The sequence below is a fragment of the Gasterosteus aculeatus genome, chromosome 13 (assembly GCF_964276395.1).
Source record: "Gasterosteus aculeatus chromosome 13, fGasAcu3.hap1.1, whole genome shotgun sequence".
Taxonomy (NCBI): domain Eukaryota; kingdom Metazoa; phylum Chordata; class Actinopteri; order Perciformes; family Gasterosteidae; genus Gasterosteus; species Gasterosteus aculeatus.
In genome coordinates this window covers 17,440,385-17,459,311 of record NC_135701.1, presented here as the reverse complement: position 1 = coordinate 17,459,311, position 18,927 = coordinate 17,440,385, and the positions used below count along the sequence as shown (strand labels likewise).

General features: G+C 46.2%; 1 protein-coding gene across 41 annotated transcripts in view; it reads right to left on the bottom strand.

Annotated features, from left to right (window-relative positions):
• Positions 1 to 18,927, bottom strand: part of arvcfb (ARVCF delta catenin family member b) — a 157,485-nt gene that overhangs the window by 36,358 nt on the left and 102,200 nt on the right. For all 41 annotated transcript variants that reach the window (XM_078087584.1, XM_078087580.1, XM_078087562.1 and 38 more), the window contains 3 exons: positions 13,892 to 14,532; positions 8,471 to 8,976; positions 1,146 to 1,329 (listed from right to left, as the gene is read on the bottom strand). In XM_078087584.1, coding sequence (XP_077943710.1) covers positions 1,146 to 1,329; positions 8,471 to 8,976; positions 13,892 to 14,532 — 1,331 coding nt within the window. The remainder of the gene's footprint in view (positions 1 to 1,145; positions 1,330 to 8,470; positions 8,977 to 13,891; positions 14,533 to 18,927) is intronic.

The window sequence follows — 18,927 nt, the reverse complement described above, 5'->3', positions numbered from 1 at the left end:
AACTTAACTTGTGTGCTTATTTAATTGCAGCTTGTTCGGGTGGCTTCTAATGCTCCTCATTAGAGTCAAGGTGGAGTGGTTACAAAGTTAACACGTGTGGGAACGGCAAGACACGGATCAGAGGAACATTTACAAAGCAATTCCTCACTAGGCAACGTCTTCTTAAGTGAAGGAACAACGTACCTTATGTGAATGTGATGAAGAGTGGGGCGCGTCGTTAATAGTTTGTTACCCATCTGCTGCAGACAGACATCCAGCATCATTAAACACGCACACACAGCATCTGCCAAACCCGAAGGTATTTTAGTACCTAAGAACTAGAACCTGACCCTGGTCCGACGGAATGTAGTCTGACTTCGGTCACACCTGTCCCCAGCAGCAACTGGTATCAGGGTATAGACAAGGTCGCTGCGTGTTAAGGATCCCTCATGTGAAATCCGTGATGTCTAGCATACCCAAAAAGTCTTTAACCCGAACACATCTGCCATCTGTCTCAACACATTTTCCTAATTTCTATGTAATCTTCCTGATTTAGAGCTGGTTTTGACTAAACCACTTCAATCTGCTCAGACTTTGAAAGACAGCAACCTGCATTCACACAATGTTCACATCCAGATGTCCTGTCCGAAGCACATTTGCTGTGAAATGTTTCCAATGTATCCGATTCCAAAAACACAAAGGTATAAATTTCACACATGACCTAATAAATCCTCAGACTCAGACAGGCTGTTGCAACAACTTAAACACTTCAGTATTGATGAGCCAACCGCAAGGAACGTATCTGTTTTTGTTCTTTGAGTGAGCTCCACATATGAACACTATTCTGCACACTGTAATTCACCGCGCTCATCTCTTACTCAGCCGTCCAATATTTTGTCTGCCAGAAGACAAAGGGCCTCAGCTTGAAAATACTTCACTTCTCAGTGCCCGACTTGTGCAGAAAGAACTATCATCCCAAAATAAAAATAAAGAATTGTTCTTTACTCCTAATCTAGATTTGTTTCAGCTGTTTCCTCATCATGGAGATATTTTGGACATATAACTACATCTATCCATTCAAAATGTGCATCTAAATTAATCAATTCAATTTAATTTAATAAAAATCACCTTGATTCATGAGTAAATAACTGTTGGACTACGCCTACCTGAGGCAGCCAGAGGTGTTCTTGAAGACGGTGGTCCACTCGGCATCGCGGGGCTTGGAATCCTCGTTGGGCTCGTGCTCCCAGCCCGAATGCGGAATAATAACCTCGTTGGTGAGGGTCTGCAAACCGTGGTTGATGATCACCATCTTCAGGGGTTCATAGGACGACAGATTCCACAAGGTCCCTGTCGGGGAATTAAATAGAAATGAAAAAAACATGGTAAGATGATTGTGATGAAGAGGTTTATATGGAGAAATAACGAGGACAGAAGAGGAATAAAGAAAACGAGGAAGGTGGAAACGAGTTGGAGTGGAAGCGATAAAAAGAAAAAAACAGTAATTATAGTATCCATCCGCTCCTCTATTTACTTGTCCAAACAATCAAAGAACATCCCTCCAAAGGCAGACTGTTATATACTTCTGCAAAAGAGGTCAAATAAATGAGCTGGACATGAGGCCTGCGGAGAGAGGAGAACGCTGTTGGCAGTGTGAGGTTTTCACTCTGGACCGAGGGGAACAAAAATGACAAAATAAAAACTGGCACGAGTGTCTATTTTTGAATATACCAAACTAATCCATCAGCGGATTACTTAAAACGTGACGAAAAAGTGATTTTCAAAAAGGAGATGTAAGGTAATCATTTTTACATGAATTGTCTCCTGTAATACAAAGAAAATCTTAGCTAACCTTGAGATGGAAATGTTAAATAAAATGAAACAATAAGGACATCGGGCTGGTTGGCTGGAGATATCGAACAAAAGAAGTGGGAAAGAAAGGGCATAAACAGAAAGATCCTCCAGCCGTTCCCTCCAACCTCTTTCCTGTTTTCATGATGAAACCAGCAGCTGTTTGCCCCCCCCCACTGCCGTCCCTGAGCTTTAATTGGCTCCATGAGCTGTGTGTCACACCACTGCTGCTGCCCGTGACAGCTGGCTGTGTCGGTGAACGGCCCAAATCAGCCGTCCGCACCTCAACAAACAACTTTTGCGTTGCGACTCCAACCCCACCGTGCTCCTTTTAGCCTAACGCGGTCACTCCCTGCACACCCACCCCTTTAACTTCACCCCCCCCCAGTCCAAAGAGCACAACAACTGGGAGTCACAGCAAGATTAAACAAACGCAAGAAGAGCTCAAATGCAGTTTGCCCGACATAAAGGACCTGAGGCCACTGTGCAAAGGCCACAGTGAGATTCCCTCTCGCCCCGCGATAACAGACCATTAGCAGAGCAATGAAAATGTCTCTGCCCGCTCTTTAAATTACTTTCCGTATGTTTTCCAGATGTTCTGTATTTCCCCTTTTAAATCGTGCTGTCCGGACAAAAACCCCCAGAGTGGGCTAAAAATAAATCCATTTTTTTCTGGTGTGGTCGGGCCTCTGAGAAGACATGGACTACTCGACTAATCCGCATACTGTGTTCTTGTGATGTCTTTAGGTCTGTATGCGGCTCGTTACAGTTGCTACTCAAAACCATCACAGGGTCACGTCTATTGTAGCCTCCATTCCCTCTGTGGTTGCAGTTGCTTCCTGTGCATCAGAGACCAGCCCCCCCCCCCCCCCCGGGCACGGAGTGTGGCTCCGTGGGCCACTTTCACACACAAACAGCTTATTGAGATGCGGTATATCGGATACAAAGCCCGTTTAATATAATCCTCTGTGGTTAACGGTTTATGTTTCGGGGACTGGAAAAATTAAATAAGAGATTTTAGTCCTTATTTATCCATACAAGCCGTGTAAAAAACTGTCCACTTATTGTTCCGTTGTCCATAGCTAAACTGGTACAAAGCACATATTTTCTTTTTTGAGATTGATGGATTTTATGGCAGGTTGCAAATTCATTTCATGAAAAAAAAAATATATAAACTTGTTTTACAGAGCTTGCTGGAAAAAAAGCCCAAGAGACTAATCCCAGAGCTAAGTGTCCCCTGTGCTTGAAGAATAAATAAAAGGTAATTACGAACGAAAGCTGGCTTGATTTGGTCCGTCGTGCATTTACTTTAAATTTCATACCTCTACAAATTTAAAATGGATTTTTTTGTTGTTGTCCCCAAACCACTTTCACGGTGTGTTAAAGTGAGACGGACACAAGCTGAGATGTTATTTAAATATATGTGTGGTCTCCCATCAGCATAATGAAGGCACTGAAGAAATGACACCAGTACATTCTGCCTGTATTGCACATTGTTAACTACACAGACCTATCCGTATATTGCACATTGCTTTTGGTTGAGAATAATAAAGCAAACCCCGTAAGCATTGCTTGAGAAATCACAAACGTACACATGATGTAGTTCTCGTCAAAAGTTATTTGTACTTCAACCCTACTCACAGTTTTCACTTGTTATCAAAGACATCAGGAATCACAGAAACTCTCATCTCGCGAACAGACGACAGCATGCGCTTCACTCGTTAAAGTTATTTCTGTTTTTGCAGCAGTCAAAGCAATAACTAAACTTTCTTCGTGCACATGATTATCCCATGCATTTAGACATATGTGCATACAAGCCGGAGTGAGCGAGCCATTGTTTCATCGTCGACAATTATGAGTTAGTTGCAAATGAGAAAAGGTTTAAAACAATAGATTCCTTACTTATGTCAGCAGGCAAGTCATATTTAAAACCACTGAAATGAATGAACTTTTTTGTTATATATTATTTGCACAGTGGTAATTGCCCTTTTAATATTTCAATTGACATTTGGCCCTGCGAAAGTATTTGTTTTAGTAAACCACCCACGCCTTCCCTGCAGCAAATTTTCTCCAGTGAACTCAGAACACTTGTGACTTAAGTGTCATCTGCAATGGGGAATGCTACGCACCTACTGCAGGAACAGTGCAGTAAAGTAACAGTTGGCAACTTCTGTCGTATTGGCTGAATTGCACAGTAGCACATTCAGACAGAAAACAAAAGCCACAACAAACTTTCTCTGCACCCCCCCCCCACCAAATCACCTCCGGAACTACACCTGAAACATTGCTCATGCCGTGGATTCAGCCGGCTCTACGCTCGGCCCGTCTTGGTGGGCGTCAGCGATCCATCAGGGGCGACGGGCCTCCCGCCCACAGACACGACGTTAGTCAAGGTGACAGAGAGCTGCGGAAGTGACGATCTCCATCCTGCCGCTGTTTCAGGCCGGCGACTCCATGTCAGGTCGAGTCTATCTGCCCTCTCGGGAGGTCCCGCTGTCTCGCCTCACTTAGGCACATTTCGGGCAGTCGTGAGGAAAACGGCTCCTTTATGCCCCCCCGGACGACCTATTTCACCGTGGATGTGTTCAATTAAGCAGTGTGCTGTTTTTTGGTGAGACTTCAGTTTTAAATGGCGTTGTGTTACATCTTTCTACCGTTGAAAGATAAATCTGTAAAGATGGCTACAGCTGAAGGTGATACACTTTGCTGAGTAGAAGGAAACCAAGACAAAAGCAACCCGAGGCAATTTGAACAACCCAACACCGGCTGCTTACTTTGGAAAACAAATGTGACGTTGTCCTGGTTTTAGCGAACTTAGAAAAGCGTCCGTCTGCACGGAGGCTTTGGCCATAATATCTTAATGCTTCCAGATGGTTACAGTTAGAAAACATGATTAGTTATCCAATAAAGTCCATAAAATAACAGTCCAGTCCTGGACTCATATTAACTAAGTGCAACTGCTTAACATCAGAGTGTTAATCCCACCTGGTTTATGCATTTTGTTTATAAAGAATATAAAGATCTAACTGGCCATGAAAGTAATCATCTCAAATAAGTTATTAATAAATTGTCATATATTCCTGTAAACACATCATTCAGATACAAAAACATCTACAAAGAGAAAAAGGGGGTTTTACGCCAACTATATGGTTTTATTCTTAAGAGGAACACACAAAAGGCTTGTGAAGAGCCTGATATGTATGTACAACACTCTCGCTTTCCCCCTCTGTGTCCTTTGTCTTAAATCCAATCTAGCTTGAAGGGTGAGCTGAATATCATTAACTGCCTCTTCAATCATTCACAAGGAGACAGTTTTGATTTGTAAGAGCCTGACAAATCCGAACAACGCTTAGATTAAAACGTAACCGACAAAGATGGGGAGCAAAAGGGACACGCTGTGGGTTGCGTTTTTAAACCAGATGTTTCCTCCTGTTTTCTCTTTTTTATCCATTTGACCCCTGTGGCATACTGATGTGAGGGCTGGAGAAACTGGGATCTGGACTGGGAGTGGGTCTGGAGATGAGCCTGAGGCCGATTCAATTTTCCAGTGACCACTGGCAGACATGTTGCTCTCCCAGCGGGACTATTCATTTAGTTCTGCCTATTACAGTTCTCCTCCTTCGCCTCCTCGCGCCTTATGCCATCCATCACGCTCTTAGCGCTAAAAAAGGAGGAAGGGGAGGAGGCCTCAGCAAGTGAGGTCGCTGTTGTCTATTCTGGCAAACGTCCACTAAAATAAGTAAGTAAATAAACAAGAGAAAAGGAACGCGTATGTGTACCTGGGATGAACCATCAGGCTGAGGACGATCCCAAGCGAAGAATTTAATTAAAACAAAGAGCTGGGCATTATGTGCAATATGCACACAGCTATGCACACTGACACAAGCACGTACAAACAGCAATTACCTAAGCAGGTTGTCTCATGGATCATGTTCGGGTTGGTTGTCTTTCTCAGGAATGATTGTGTTTGTTATGTGAACACTGGTGCATCTTATGTAACAGCCCATCAAGTAAAAGCAGCGTGTGAATGTTGGCGGTTGAGGCCGACGCACTGAACCCGGTTGTAAGAAATCACATAAGCTCCATTTAGTTTCGGACAGACGGAGCCTCATCGCTGCGATGAAGTTTGTTTGGCGTCGACCAAAACGACTTCATTTTACAATAATTAATTATATACGGACATGGTCATATTACAATAAATGTCTGTGCAAAATATTGTATGCTGCTTTATTTGATCTCACTGACTATTGATGTCCTGTGGATACAGCTTCAGTTGTCTGAAGCCTTTGGGAGTAAAACGTAAAAGTGCTTGGACGACATTTAGGATCTTTGGACCAAAACATCTTCTGAATAAATAGTGCTGTATATATAATGTCAAAATCCTGGCCTAGAAATGTAGATGGATATGTATGCGTGTGCAGCGTTCTACCAACTTGCTTTCAATGCATTTTTCATTGACTAAGCAAGTACCTCAGTGTCAGTCCACGAAACTCAGACATCACCTGCAGGAAAAACAGGAGACAAATCCGCTTAATAATCAACATTTCCATAGAGGGAAATGCTGGAGGGCGCAAACAGCCCAGAGCCTACTGGGAGGAAAAATAGAATTACTCTGAACAAAGTAAAAAGCTCTACAAATACAAACGACTGGTCTGTCTGTCTTGTGTGTTGGAGAATAAAACCACTCTTTTCCTTCCACGTTTACCCGTTTCCCCCGTGCAGAAAATAGAGCTCTGTGTGGTTTTACAGGGGCCGCACAAACTCCGACTGAAGACGTAGACCCCCCCAAAAAAACCCGACCTATATTTAAAACCCATAATTAATTGTAGAAAAACACAACCAATTATATCCACATGGGCTGAGGCTGTAAGCTGAGCTGGCATTGTGACTGGCCTCTTTCTACCGGGGCCAGAGCACTGGCAACGGAAACCCAGAGGCAGCGTAATGAATGAAGAAGTTTAAAAAAAAAAATAATTGATTGAGCAAAGGAGGTGGGCATAATGAGCGGGGGAGGGAAAGAAGTCTCCCCCAGCTCTGCCCCCCCTTCTCTCGTGGCGCAGCGTTATTTTTAGCTACGACGGGGAGCAACACGGTGCTGTGAAGGCAATCATTTCTACTGCGGCACAGTCATCGCTCAACGCGACATCTCTGTCACAGCAAAGGAAGGCTTCACACACACACACACACACACACACTTATGCACGCATGCACACTCAACAAGCGTGATTCTTAAATGAGTGGTATCGCTATCCATACCCCTGGATTGAGGCTGTCAACATCGAAATACACTCTTTGGGGCCGCAGGCGTGCAAATCTTCACAAAACAGCATCCAGGCAGAAACCATTGACAGCAACCCAAACTTCCCCTTTATGAAGCTGTAAAATGACTTAAAGAATACGACCTTTTCTAAAATCTTGGTCGATGCACCGTGTTGGAAAAGGTCAAAGCACCTCACTTGGAAGCAGTTCGCATTTTCAAATGTGTGTGTGAAAACAAAAGCCTCTTCCCCAGCCAAAGTCGGGGTCAAACCAATCATGTTGGGGATTAGCCGAGCACTTGAGAAGACACACAAAACTATAGTTCCGCGCTGACATTTACCAGGTCAAGGAGAAGAAATCCAATGAAGCAGTTTGAATCAATAGCTCCTCCAAAAGGCATTAAACCATATTCAATTTCCTTAATCAATGCCCATATGTCATCTGCTTTCCACTTTATAACTATTTCTTTATGCTATCAGGACAGTATAATAATGGTAAAGTAATTAGACCAAACAATGTGAGGTCTGTATTCTGTATAACCGTGATCCTTTGTTGAAATGAAATAAGACGACTAATTAGCTCATTAACATTTGGTACAAGTGGTAAAAGAGCCAAACTCCGAGACACAATTTAGTAAAAATGAGTCCTCACTGGGATGAAAACGCCGTCTAACGGCAGCTTTAAATCACAGTGTGTCTATCTCTTCTCCCTGGTATGTGGGGAATGTTGCAATCCAATGTTAATTTGCCGAGAATTGAATCTTTCTGCATTGGGCACCAACGAATCATATAATGTAACTCGTGTGAGATGAGAAAATAGTTCCCTGTGAACCTTTGCAAAAAAATAATGATGTGTGCCCAGACACAAACAAACTCTTCTTCATAAAATAGCATGACTCAACCCAGCATTACTATGCAGAGTACGGGGCTAAGTAATGGGAAGAATGCAGCCAGTGATTGGAAAGGACCGGCATACTATGGTGCTATCATATCAGCTTAAAAGGCTTCAAAGCAGCACTTTATACTTACTTACTCCAACAGAAAGAGAGTCAGGACTAATTAGGCGGACAGAAAGAAGAATCCTACGGTTAGCGGAGAAGACGGCTGCAACAGTGCCAAGCAGGCGGTTTCTCTGCACGCTAAAAGAATCCTCATGAAAACAGTAAATGATGTATCGTGAAATGCAATCAAACATTTCCATAGCACTTAATTGCAAATAAAAGACAGTTTCCAGACATTGGCCCAATTTATGTTTTTGCTGCCTAATGACAAGTTACGAATAAAAAAACATTCATCTGCACAGTTTACGAAGGACAGTGTTGTTGCGTCATTTCAAATGAGCCTCGTCGCATTGGTTTCTCGTGGAAAGTGTTTGTGCTTACCGGTGATGAGCTCCCGAACTTCCATGTCGTTGGTCTTCCTCAGCAGGCGGACGAGGGCCGGGATGCCGTCGCAGACCTTGATGGCCACCTTGTTGTCATTGTCCTTGCCGTAGGAGATGTTGCGCAGGGCCCCGCAGGCCTTGCGGTGGACCTCGGATTTGGGGTGGTCCAAAAGCCCCACCAGGACCGGAATCCCCTTCAGCTGACGCACGTCCTTCTTGATCTTGTCATTTTCGTAGCACAGGTGCTGCAGGTAAGCGGCGGCGTTGGACTTGACCGGGTCGATGGGGTGGCCCAGCATGGCGATGACCTCGGGGAGGTCCGGGTCACGCCAGCGCGGGTCCTTGCGGATGCTGTCGATGGACGGCGAGCGCCGGCCGCCCATGCGGTCCAGACTGGCCATGCTCCCCCTCTCCGGCTGGGCCAGCGGCGCCGAATACATGCCGTGGATGTAGGGGTGGCGCTCGTCGATCAGCTCTGCCTCAATGGCCTCGTCTGGGTACCCTCTGGAAGACCAAATAGGAGAGGACGGTCAGCACAAGGGTGATGGACGAGGCAAAGCCAAGGCAACTCAGACACATTTGTCCGGGAGAGGAATTGGACAGCCGAGGTAAAAGACTTTGAGGGCAGCCGACTGGAGGTGAGAGCCGGAGACTGATGAGGAGGAATAAAGGGGAAAGCAGAGGACAGGACTGAGATGGGGGGGTGGGGGGGGGTGTATGGTGACTGCGCAATTCACCTGCAATAGCAGCGATAAGGTGAGAAACATTCCGCTTCTTATTCCTCCCTGTAGCAGCAAACATGTCATCCACAAATATAAAGTCTTAGAGGGAGTGATGGAGAGACAGGAGAAGATTTCACAAAGAAGCAGAGATGAAGGCAAAAGCAAAGAAAGTGCTGTGAAGTTTTATTTATTTATTTCTTTAGGAAGCCGCTGTGTATCGTAGAGAAGGGATTTCGATGTCTCTTCCCACAGGGAACACAGAAAGGAGCTGCGCTGCCCCCCCCGGGGAGCGCTACGAGGACTTGTGATGCCCCCCCAGGCCTGCCTCCGTTCACACCGCAGTTACTGAATTGTCTCCCTAGGACCTGTCTGCTAGAGGTAGACTCATTATCGCTGTGAGCTGCTTTTTGTGGGTTCATATCGGTGCCTTTCAATACTCTCCATTTCCAAAAACCCAGATCTTAGTTCACAGACTTCGAAGTCTGTGATCTACACTCATTCCTTTATTTCTTTGCCCTAACGATATCTTGTTCTGATGTTTAAAAAATGAACGCATACTTTCAATGACAGATAACACTTGCGACGGTGCGGGACACTTATTTTCCTTACGGCTGTTTAATCACAGCAACCAGCTTTCACTTTAAAGCCCCCGTTAAGGAGGCAGTCAAGAGAGTCACATTTTGCCCAGGCGGAAAAGTTGCAAATAATATTTATCCTTTTGAACACATACCACTGACTTGTGTAAAAAGAGGGTGGAACATTTGATGGAGGGGGGGGGGTTATGACATGGGGAGAGGGATTTAATTAGGGTTGTGTACTTCTGCACAGCCTCCATCGCCCTCACCCACTCCACAGCTTGAGACTTGTTTACCGCCGTTACATCACTCGGCCAGTCTCCGCTCCCCGTCTTTGATGTATGGTGGTTGGTGGTTGCAACAAAATGGTGGCAAACGCCGACGGTTGGAACGGAATACCGAGCCAAGCTGTAATTTTAATGAGTTTTATGTTAATTACGTGTTTTTACAGTTCTTCCTAGGCATGCTGTGGAAGGGGTGGGCGGTGGTGGTGGTTCGCCTCGGCTCTGGTGTATTCCTTCTTCCCCCCCGCAGTATGTTATTGGCTCTAATGGCCGGCAGAAAAGGTCCTGCCTGAGCAACGTGACGAGACACTAGAAACATTGAACCTGATCCGGTGGATCATTTAACTTTCTAAAAGGCTTTTTTTCCCCAGCTTTGTGGAACATGTCGGAGAGCCACAAACCGGCATGCGGCATGTAACCACAGCGTGGGAGGAGGAGCCAAACGAGCCCCATTACGGCACATCATTTGGAGGAAGACTGCAGCTCTTGAGGTCTGACGACTGACACTGAGCTGCACGGGGAAAATATGGGAATCTGTGAATATGTTTGCACGTGCTGGTTGGTTCCTCAATGCTTCCCTTTTGCACACGAGACGCAAACACACACACTCCCAGACTCGCGGCCCATCGAACAGCGAGATATCCTGCACGACAAGGCATGCAGGCGGGAATAACCCTCCTGAAGAAAGGGCGGTACACAATCTCAGCATCGGCGCCTTGGCATGGAGCTGAATACATAACCGCCGTCTCCCTCGTGCACAGTGTCGCCCTCATTATCTACGTTCTCAGACGAGATGAACAGTTGTGCAGATCGTGGCTCATTTCGATCTGGAACGGTGCGACGGACGGGGAGGAGAGGGGGGGCTTTTTGGTAAAGCATTTTGTCGCGCAGCTGATTGACGGGAATGTCAGGATTTGCATTTAAATTGGCGCCATTGTGTGTACAGGGAGGGGTGTATTCACAGGATGCAAAGGGGCTCTCGGTCGGCAGGTGCCTGGCCCTTGTGCGCGATTACAGAAGATCGCTCTCCCCCGTGTTAATGGAGCTGCTAAACGTCCGGGATATTTTTGTGCATCTGTGTGCCAGCGTGTCTCCTGACGCGTGTGAGCGGCTGTTGTTGCTGAAAGACACAAAGTAGAACAAAAGACAGAAGACGAGATGTGTGCACGTCTGCAAACTTCAGCACTCGTTTTATTCACCCGGACGATTCTTCCTTCTCTTCATCTTCTTGTTATTTTCATCATCCTTCAATCACGCCTGAGCCTGACCTTCCTCTAGTGCAGCCACATGAAAGGAGGGCGCTTGCTACAAGACGTTTGTCACGTGTACGGCAGTGTGGCGTTTCATAGCGGACTGCTCCTGCCAAATGGTTACTGGTAATATTCTTTTAAAGGAGGCAGAGAGATTTCTTTTCAATGCAGAGACAAAATAAGGGAGGATATTAAGAGCAAAGCTGGAGAGTTTATATTTATGTTCTGTCGTTGTTGTTTGTTTTTGCACAGTTACAGGAGAAGTTTATTCTATACTTTAGTCATTTAGGGGGATGCTTCGGAGAAACCTCGAACGGCACACAGGCAAAGTATTATAATAAACGGACTGTCTCTTGATGGGATTAGGTATGAAGAGTGGGGGCCGGATCACTTCCACATGACAGCGCTGAGGTAGAATGAAACCTATTTAAGGTAGAAGCAAATGTGATTACCTACTAGTGTGTTTATATCTCCGTGTGGGTGTGCGTGTGCGTGTGTAGTGATCCAAGATTGAAGGTGGGAAGGTGCAGCGGAGCAGGTCGCCCAAGGAGAGATGAGCCATTAGAGATTGGCTTAAAGACGCCCCTGTAGTCTGGCAAAGTTCAAAAGCAGCTATTAATCAAGCTGGCATGGGGGAACACACACACACACACACACACACACACACACACAGATAAAGGACGGCTTGGGAATGGGGGTAAGGCGGTACGATGAACTCACTTCCCAACAGTGGGAGGGACCGGAGAGATGAGGGGGGAGGAGACATGTTCATTATCTGCAAAGCCTGAGCAGGTATGAAGGAAAAATAAAGCCCCTTCCCTCCCTCTGCAAGCACTAATGTACAGTAGAAGTATAGGTATCAAATTATTCGCACTACACTATCACAGACAGGGACAAAGGAAAAACCTGAGACACCTGAATAAATGCCGGCACAAGAAGAGGCTATAACCGGCATTCAGACCACATTCCAAAAAACGAATGCTACATGGAGTGACTACGGCACGCTGACCTACGTGGAAGCCTCTGCATTGGCCCAAACATTAGTTTACGTTAGCTGTGTTGACACTAAATTCAAGAACGAGGCGCGCTCGAGCATCTGGAGAACTTCGTCATCGTCATGGCCGACGCGCGATGGACTCGGTGGCGGTGACAGGATGAGTCTTCGTTCTTTGTTAGAGCTTAATTGAGGGCTTGCAATGCAATGATAATCTGTAATTAAAGTGCTTTAAATCCCACTTGCATTACAGCACGTTGGAGTTGCCTCTCCCTTCTTAGCAGCGTAGTGAACGCAGTGCGAGTGGACCGGAGAGCCCGGGAAGTCTGTGAGGGCTGATTGTCGGCGGCGCCAAATGCTCACGTCATGTTGTTTTTGATGTCTCCTGATTCGAGTGCAGGAGGAGAGAAGAAGGAAGGAAATATTTGGGATGCATTTCCTGCTGTAATTAGAAAGGCAGCCGGGCAGCCAGTCACGAGTGGTTTCAAACATATGTGTTTGTGTCTGTGTTGATGCATTCATGTTAGCGGCTGTCAATGTGTGCATGTGTGTGTGTGTGTGTGTGTGTCTGAAGTGGTGTATATGGCTGTGTTGTGACACATGTAAGACCATCTACAAATTGCCTGTCACTGCAAGCGCCTCTCACTAGGCGGAAGGGGGAGTGACTCATTTTCTGAAAATGTGGATTTGTGTGTGTGTGTGTGTGTGTGTGTGTGTGTGTCAGAGCAGAGTCAAAATGTGTAAAAAACAATTAGATTTTCTCCACACGCACATCAATCCAGGTGCCTTTAAACCCAGCTCAAGGAAAGGAGTGATGAGGCCCATAACCTTAATTAAGGAGGCTGGAAAGGGAAACTTGACCTGGATGGTCACCTTCAACAAGAACAAACCCCCCCCCCCCCGCACACACACAGACACACACAGATGGACAATCTTTCCTGGCTTGCTTGTTTGTGCATCTCGACTCTCTCTTTTCCATTCCTTTAGATTTGGCTTCACGCCTAAACGTTTTGCCCCGCGATTGACAGAAATGTGCTCGGAACACTTAGGAGCTATTACAATTTGCAATTTAACATTCTAAACGTTAACACAAGAATTTGCTTTATCATGACATAAAGCAAATGGATAATGACAAGAGTCCATTTTGGGATCTTATTACTGGAAGCCAACGGGTTTTTTGACATTTCCTGCAGGAAAAGGTTGCAGAAAAAGAGTCAGAGAGAGAGATGAAAGACAAAAAGCCTCCTCCCCTCCCACTCTCCCTCCATCGTCCTCACGTCTCGAGTCATTTGTCTCTTTACCTCTGACACAAACACTTGTTCACAATCCTTTTTGCGGGAAAATGGCAATCAAAGGCTTGTTTTTCATCGCTTCCTTTCTTGAGCAAGTTGCTCAAGGAGAAGAGACATCTGTTTACTTGCGCTCCGTGTAGTGCCGTCTTTTTTCATGGCGAGAGCAAGACAAGTATTCTTTATTCCCTCTAATCTGCCGCGTGAGAACTCCGTCTCCAACACAGAGAAAATAACATGCACACTGAACGAACTTGCACATCTTCACAAAGCCATTATCTCCTGTAAGTTAGCAGCACCCTCACCTGACCCGGGGCATGTCCCGAAGAGGCTCCCGGTGGGTGCGACCCCGGTTGGCGCCCTGCAGGGTGCGGCGGTTGGCGGTGGAATAGTCGGGCTCCAGCTCGTACGGCTCCTCCTCTTCGGGGCCCAAGCTGCGCCGGTCGTCCTCCAGGCCGTACGGCTCCGCCTGGAAGCGCTCCGGCTGCGAGCGGTTCAGGTCCACGGCGCTGCTGCCCACAGGCACCTGCGGCTGGGCCACGTGGCCGTAGTCGTCCTTGCGAATGGGCAGCGTGTAGCTGTTCTCCGGCCGGTAGCTGTTGGGCAGGTAGGGGTAGCGCGGCGGCCGGAAGTTGACGCCGCGGGACAGGCTGCCGTAGTTGTCGGTCAGATCGACGTAGCCGTCGTGCAGGCCGTAGTGGCGGACGTACTGGCTCTCGGGCGCCTCTCCATACGAGTCGTTGTAAGAGTTGTTGTAGGAGCGCGTCAGGGTGGAGGTGGCTTGAGGGGTGATGAAGCGGTCGCCTCCATTCTTCATGTAGCGCCGGTCGATGGAGTCGGTGTAGCTGCCCAGTGGGGAGGAGCCTTCGGGCAGGGGCAAGCCGTCGGGCCCCAGGGGCACCTGGCGCACCGTCCGCGTGGTCACCGTCTTCACCATCTTTGTCACCTGCAAAGGGGGAGAGAAGGGGGGGGGGGGCAGGAAGGCCTGTCAGACAGTGTGATCCGCATGACTGGATGATGTTAAAAACATGTGCAGGCCTCTCTGGCCTCTCCAGCTGTTCAATTAGGACACTGTTAGAAAGAAATTAACTTAGTAAATTCTTATTTTCCACATTAAAACATGCATGTCAAAAAGAATGCAGAGGAAAACTCAATTTGTGTTAATTGAATCGAACAGAGTTTGTGTTACTCAATTATTCACTCTGGCGGCGTTAGATCTTGTCCCACTATGGGGGGGTGGGAGGGGTTATGCTGAAATTGACTGATAGAAAAGGAGTCCTGAAAATTCCTGTAACACTGTGATCAATGTGTGTTGCCTCGAATGATGCATTGAAATGAGTAAATCCATCGACATTAAACAGGAGATCAAAACCCCAAATATGGTGAACAAACAGCAGGCGGTCCTGCATCGTGCCGTAAGAGAACCATCCTGAAGTGCTACGGCTCCACAAGTCCTTGAATCCTTTGTGTCCCCAAGGGTGCAAGGCAGCATCACACTCTGTGACAACAACAAGACCTGCGTGCATCTACTGCTCCCTTCATCCTATAGCTGAGTAACTCTGCTTCTTCTGCCGTCCCCGAGGCCGTCTGACTGGAGAATTGCAGAACAGCTACTCCGCTACCCGGGCTTTCCGCCCATACAGAAACCAATTTGCTGCCCAGTGAATTCTACTGTGGCTGATAATTGGCTATTTTGTCCACGGCTATAAATTCATCTTCAAAATTAATGAGGTTGATGAAAATGAATCGTCATCCGCTGGGCGTGCCGGTCTGATGCAATTGGTGCCTGACAAGGTGTTTGTAGCAGAGAAGTTCGATCCAACTTCACGAGCGTAGGCCGCCGTTCCCATTTTCGGGAGGGAAATGAAGAAAGGGAAATCTGATGGGTTTAATTTTCGACAACAGCCCTCCTAATTGTAACATGCTGTCTTGATTTTCCCATCAACGCTATGATTTGGTTTTGAATCAAGAGTGAATAAACAGTAACGTGACAATATTGAGAAACCACAGCGACGCATTAACCCTCGCTGCGGAGGTGCCGATGCACAAACAGCACATCTGTGGTCAAACACGCCGTCCTCGTTTACTTGCTTGAAACCAGTAAACCAGAATCTTCAGTGGCCACACTGATAACACTCATAAGCTACATAACAAAAGCCTATTTCAGGAACGCCGTGGTTCGTTTCCATCTTCGGAGTAATTACCACGTTTGTTCCATGATGCCATTCCGCCTCGGCTTTGTGCCAGTTGCAAGAGCTAATTTGCTTGATTCAGCTTAGCTACGGCCCATCTGACCTCGGAAAAACACGAATGACACAAAGTGTTGAGAACCGACACTGTCTGTACAGTTGTTTACAGCACGGGTCGTTACGCTGTGAACTGTTTGCCATACCGTGCACGAAGCCATCATATGCAATTTTTTAAATAACATACATTTTGATACGCTTTATTGATTTTGCTGAGGGATACAGCTTCACAAGAGAACCCGGGCCTTGTAGAATAATGCGAGAATGCTTTTCTTCACACCATATTTATCAACACATTTCCTTCCACCCTGTTCTGTCAAAGCTGAGAGGAGAGCACGGTGAACGCTCCCCCTCCCCGGCCTCCACATGCCCAACAGCCCTGTAACCAACGCAGCTCTTTAGGTGATTTGCAAGTGCTCCAAAGGGAGCCATCACGCCGTTTTCTAACACCCTTTGATATATGCTGGAGTTCACAAGGCGTTTGGGTGAAGTGAGGGGAGGCGAGGGACCTGCGTTTCTAAAGGGGGCCTCGGAAACATGCTCAAGTGGGGTAAACAGGGCTAAAAGAGACTTAGTAAAATGCTGGAGAGTGAGAGTATTTTTGAGCATGTTTACATGTATAAATACTGCAGATTTGTATGTTTGTGTGTCTGGAAAGGTTATGCTGTGCTAAAACAGGGTCTGAAACAGCCACACGTAGTTGGACAACTGTTTAGCAAAGTGTTCAAAATGGAGGGAAAGGCCGCCAGCGTTGAACTGTCCACTTGACAGCTTCCACAAGCGGTTTCACAGCCTCTGCGGCATTCACTTTATTGAGAGTTTAACGTGACACGGTGGCCCCGGGGGATACTGGGAGAAGATGAGGTGGTAACGTTTTCAGCATTTGCGATGCAACAAAAGGTTTTGCTTTTCTGCAAATGCTAGAAGGTCAAAAGTAACTAAATTTGGGCCTTTGTTTAAAACACGGTGGGAGAGGAACAGGGAGACGGGCGGGAGACAACAGCAAACATCACACAGGGTTCAGCATCCTTTACAGCTTCTGTCTCCGGGGCTCGGGGTGGATACCCGGGTTAGAGTCCTGGTGTCGGGCTCCGGTGACTGCAATTAAGACTAGTTACTAGAATAAAAGAAAGTTATGCACCAACGCGTCTTTATTCGGTTCTATTCAACAGTTGCACCTCATTTTTCACTCCTACCTCCTCGCTGTTGACTCCCCCGAGTGTGCAGAGTAGTGAAAGTGATTTTATTTGTTTATGTGGTCTGTCTCAAGTCTCATTAGCTCACATCCAGAGGAAAGGAGGAATGCTGATTTTATGGCCCCAACTGAGCTTTTCCTCCAACGTGACTGCAGTAAAACAACAGTAAAGCATTGCACGATGTGAATGGATGATGAAAGTGGATGTTATTGAACTCAAACTCATTCAGGGACTTGGCCAGTTTACTTTGATTGAAAATGTAAATAGAACCGGTGGTTGATCTTCCATTGAACGGCTGTCCACATATTTTTTTTTAAACATATTAAACACTACATCATCTGAATCAGTCTTCTGGGTCTTGCTGCTGATGCTGACAGAATACTTCTCTGAAATACCGCAACTCCATCTTAACGCCACGTTCTCTCAGTATTCTAACTAGTAATATGACTGAACAGCTAGAGACATGAGGAAAAATGAGGAAAAGGCTTCTGTGCTTCTGTTAGACGGGGATAACCATCAAGGGAAAGGAACATGTTAGCATTAGACGGCAGGGCGAGACTTTGGTTCAAAAGAACAGATAAGCACATAAATAAAAGTTTGAGTTGCTAGGAGATGAGAGGAGGGATAGAAAAACAACACATGAAAGCAGATTAGAGAGAGGAAATTGAGGAAGACGAGCAAAGTTTTTTTTTTTCTTTTGTGGGGTAAACCACAAAAACGTAGGCTTCCAGACATTCACCCCGAATATTAATCTACTTTTCTCCTCAAAGTGAGGCAGCGCGACGGCCTCTTTAAAAAGGAGTGTCCTTCCTCTTCCCTTGCTCATCAGCAAAGCCCTTGATTAGCGGGATGTTTTTACCGCACATGCCTGTGTGCTATCGCAGAGAAGGTCTGTGTGTGTGTGAATGCATAAAGTCATGGGGGGGGTTGAGTGAGTGTGTGTGGCCAATCCCCTCGCAGTAAATAGGCTGGAGGGCAATGGGCCCTCCCTGATGAGGGATTAGACCGGGCTTTTTAATTACAGTTTCACAGTCCCCACAGTGTGGGCTCAACTCAGCGCTCGCCACTCCGCTGGAAGCCGACAGCAGCAGCAGCAGCAGCAGCTGACACCAGCTATGTTTAGAACCGAATCCCGAGCAAAATGTCGCAAAATTGGCTTCATTTCAAGTCTGAAAATGTGAAAGCAAAAAAGGGAAGGGGAATCCTTCGCACATCTTTGGAGTGGAACTGTGCCGTGGATTCCGATGGGACGCTGTCTCCATGCACACAGAGGGAGGGATGAGCATCACACTTCTTCAAAAACCCAACCTGACAGTGTAGATACGGGCAATTGCAGACTACAGATGCCACTTTTCAGTACCGCAGTAGTCAAAGTGGTAGCGAGATACTTTTGTAATTCATCTCATTGAAAAATAAAAACTGTCACAGGTCTATATGTGCCGAAAAAACAAGTGAAAAGTAATTGAAATTTGAATTCCTGACATATTGATTCAAAGAGTGTCCTCAGGATAAGCGCAAGATTACAGTTAAGAATTAAGGGGACAAATCTACAGGTGAATAGAGTATTCAAAGTATCGAATACCAGAATGAAAAAGATCTCTCAACGCTTGATAATGGCAGTTCCATATTTTTGTCCCATTATTGTATTGTTTACATTTAATTACATCATCGCGAATAAGAAAATACTGTCACAAAATGAACACTTAACAGATATTTTGGATCTTCCATTTGCGTAGAGCGAGAGAAAACGAAATTCTCAATGGAGGCAACCCTTGGCCTATCACATATCACCATCACCACGTATGGGATTGTATGATGTTGTATGTTATTGCTGCTGAGAAGTGGTTTTCGGTACCATCTACACTGTCAATGAGGGATGTTGTCAGACAGAATTTGAAG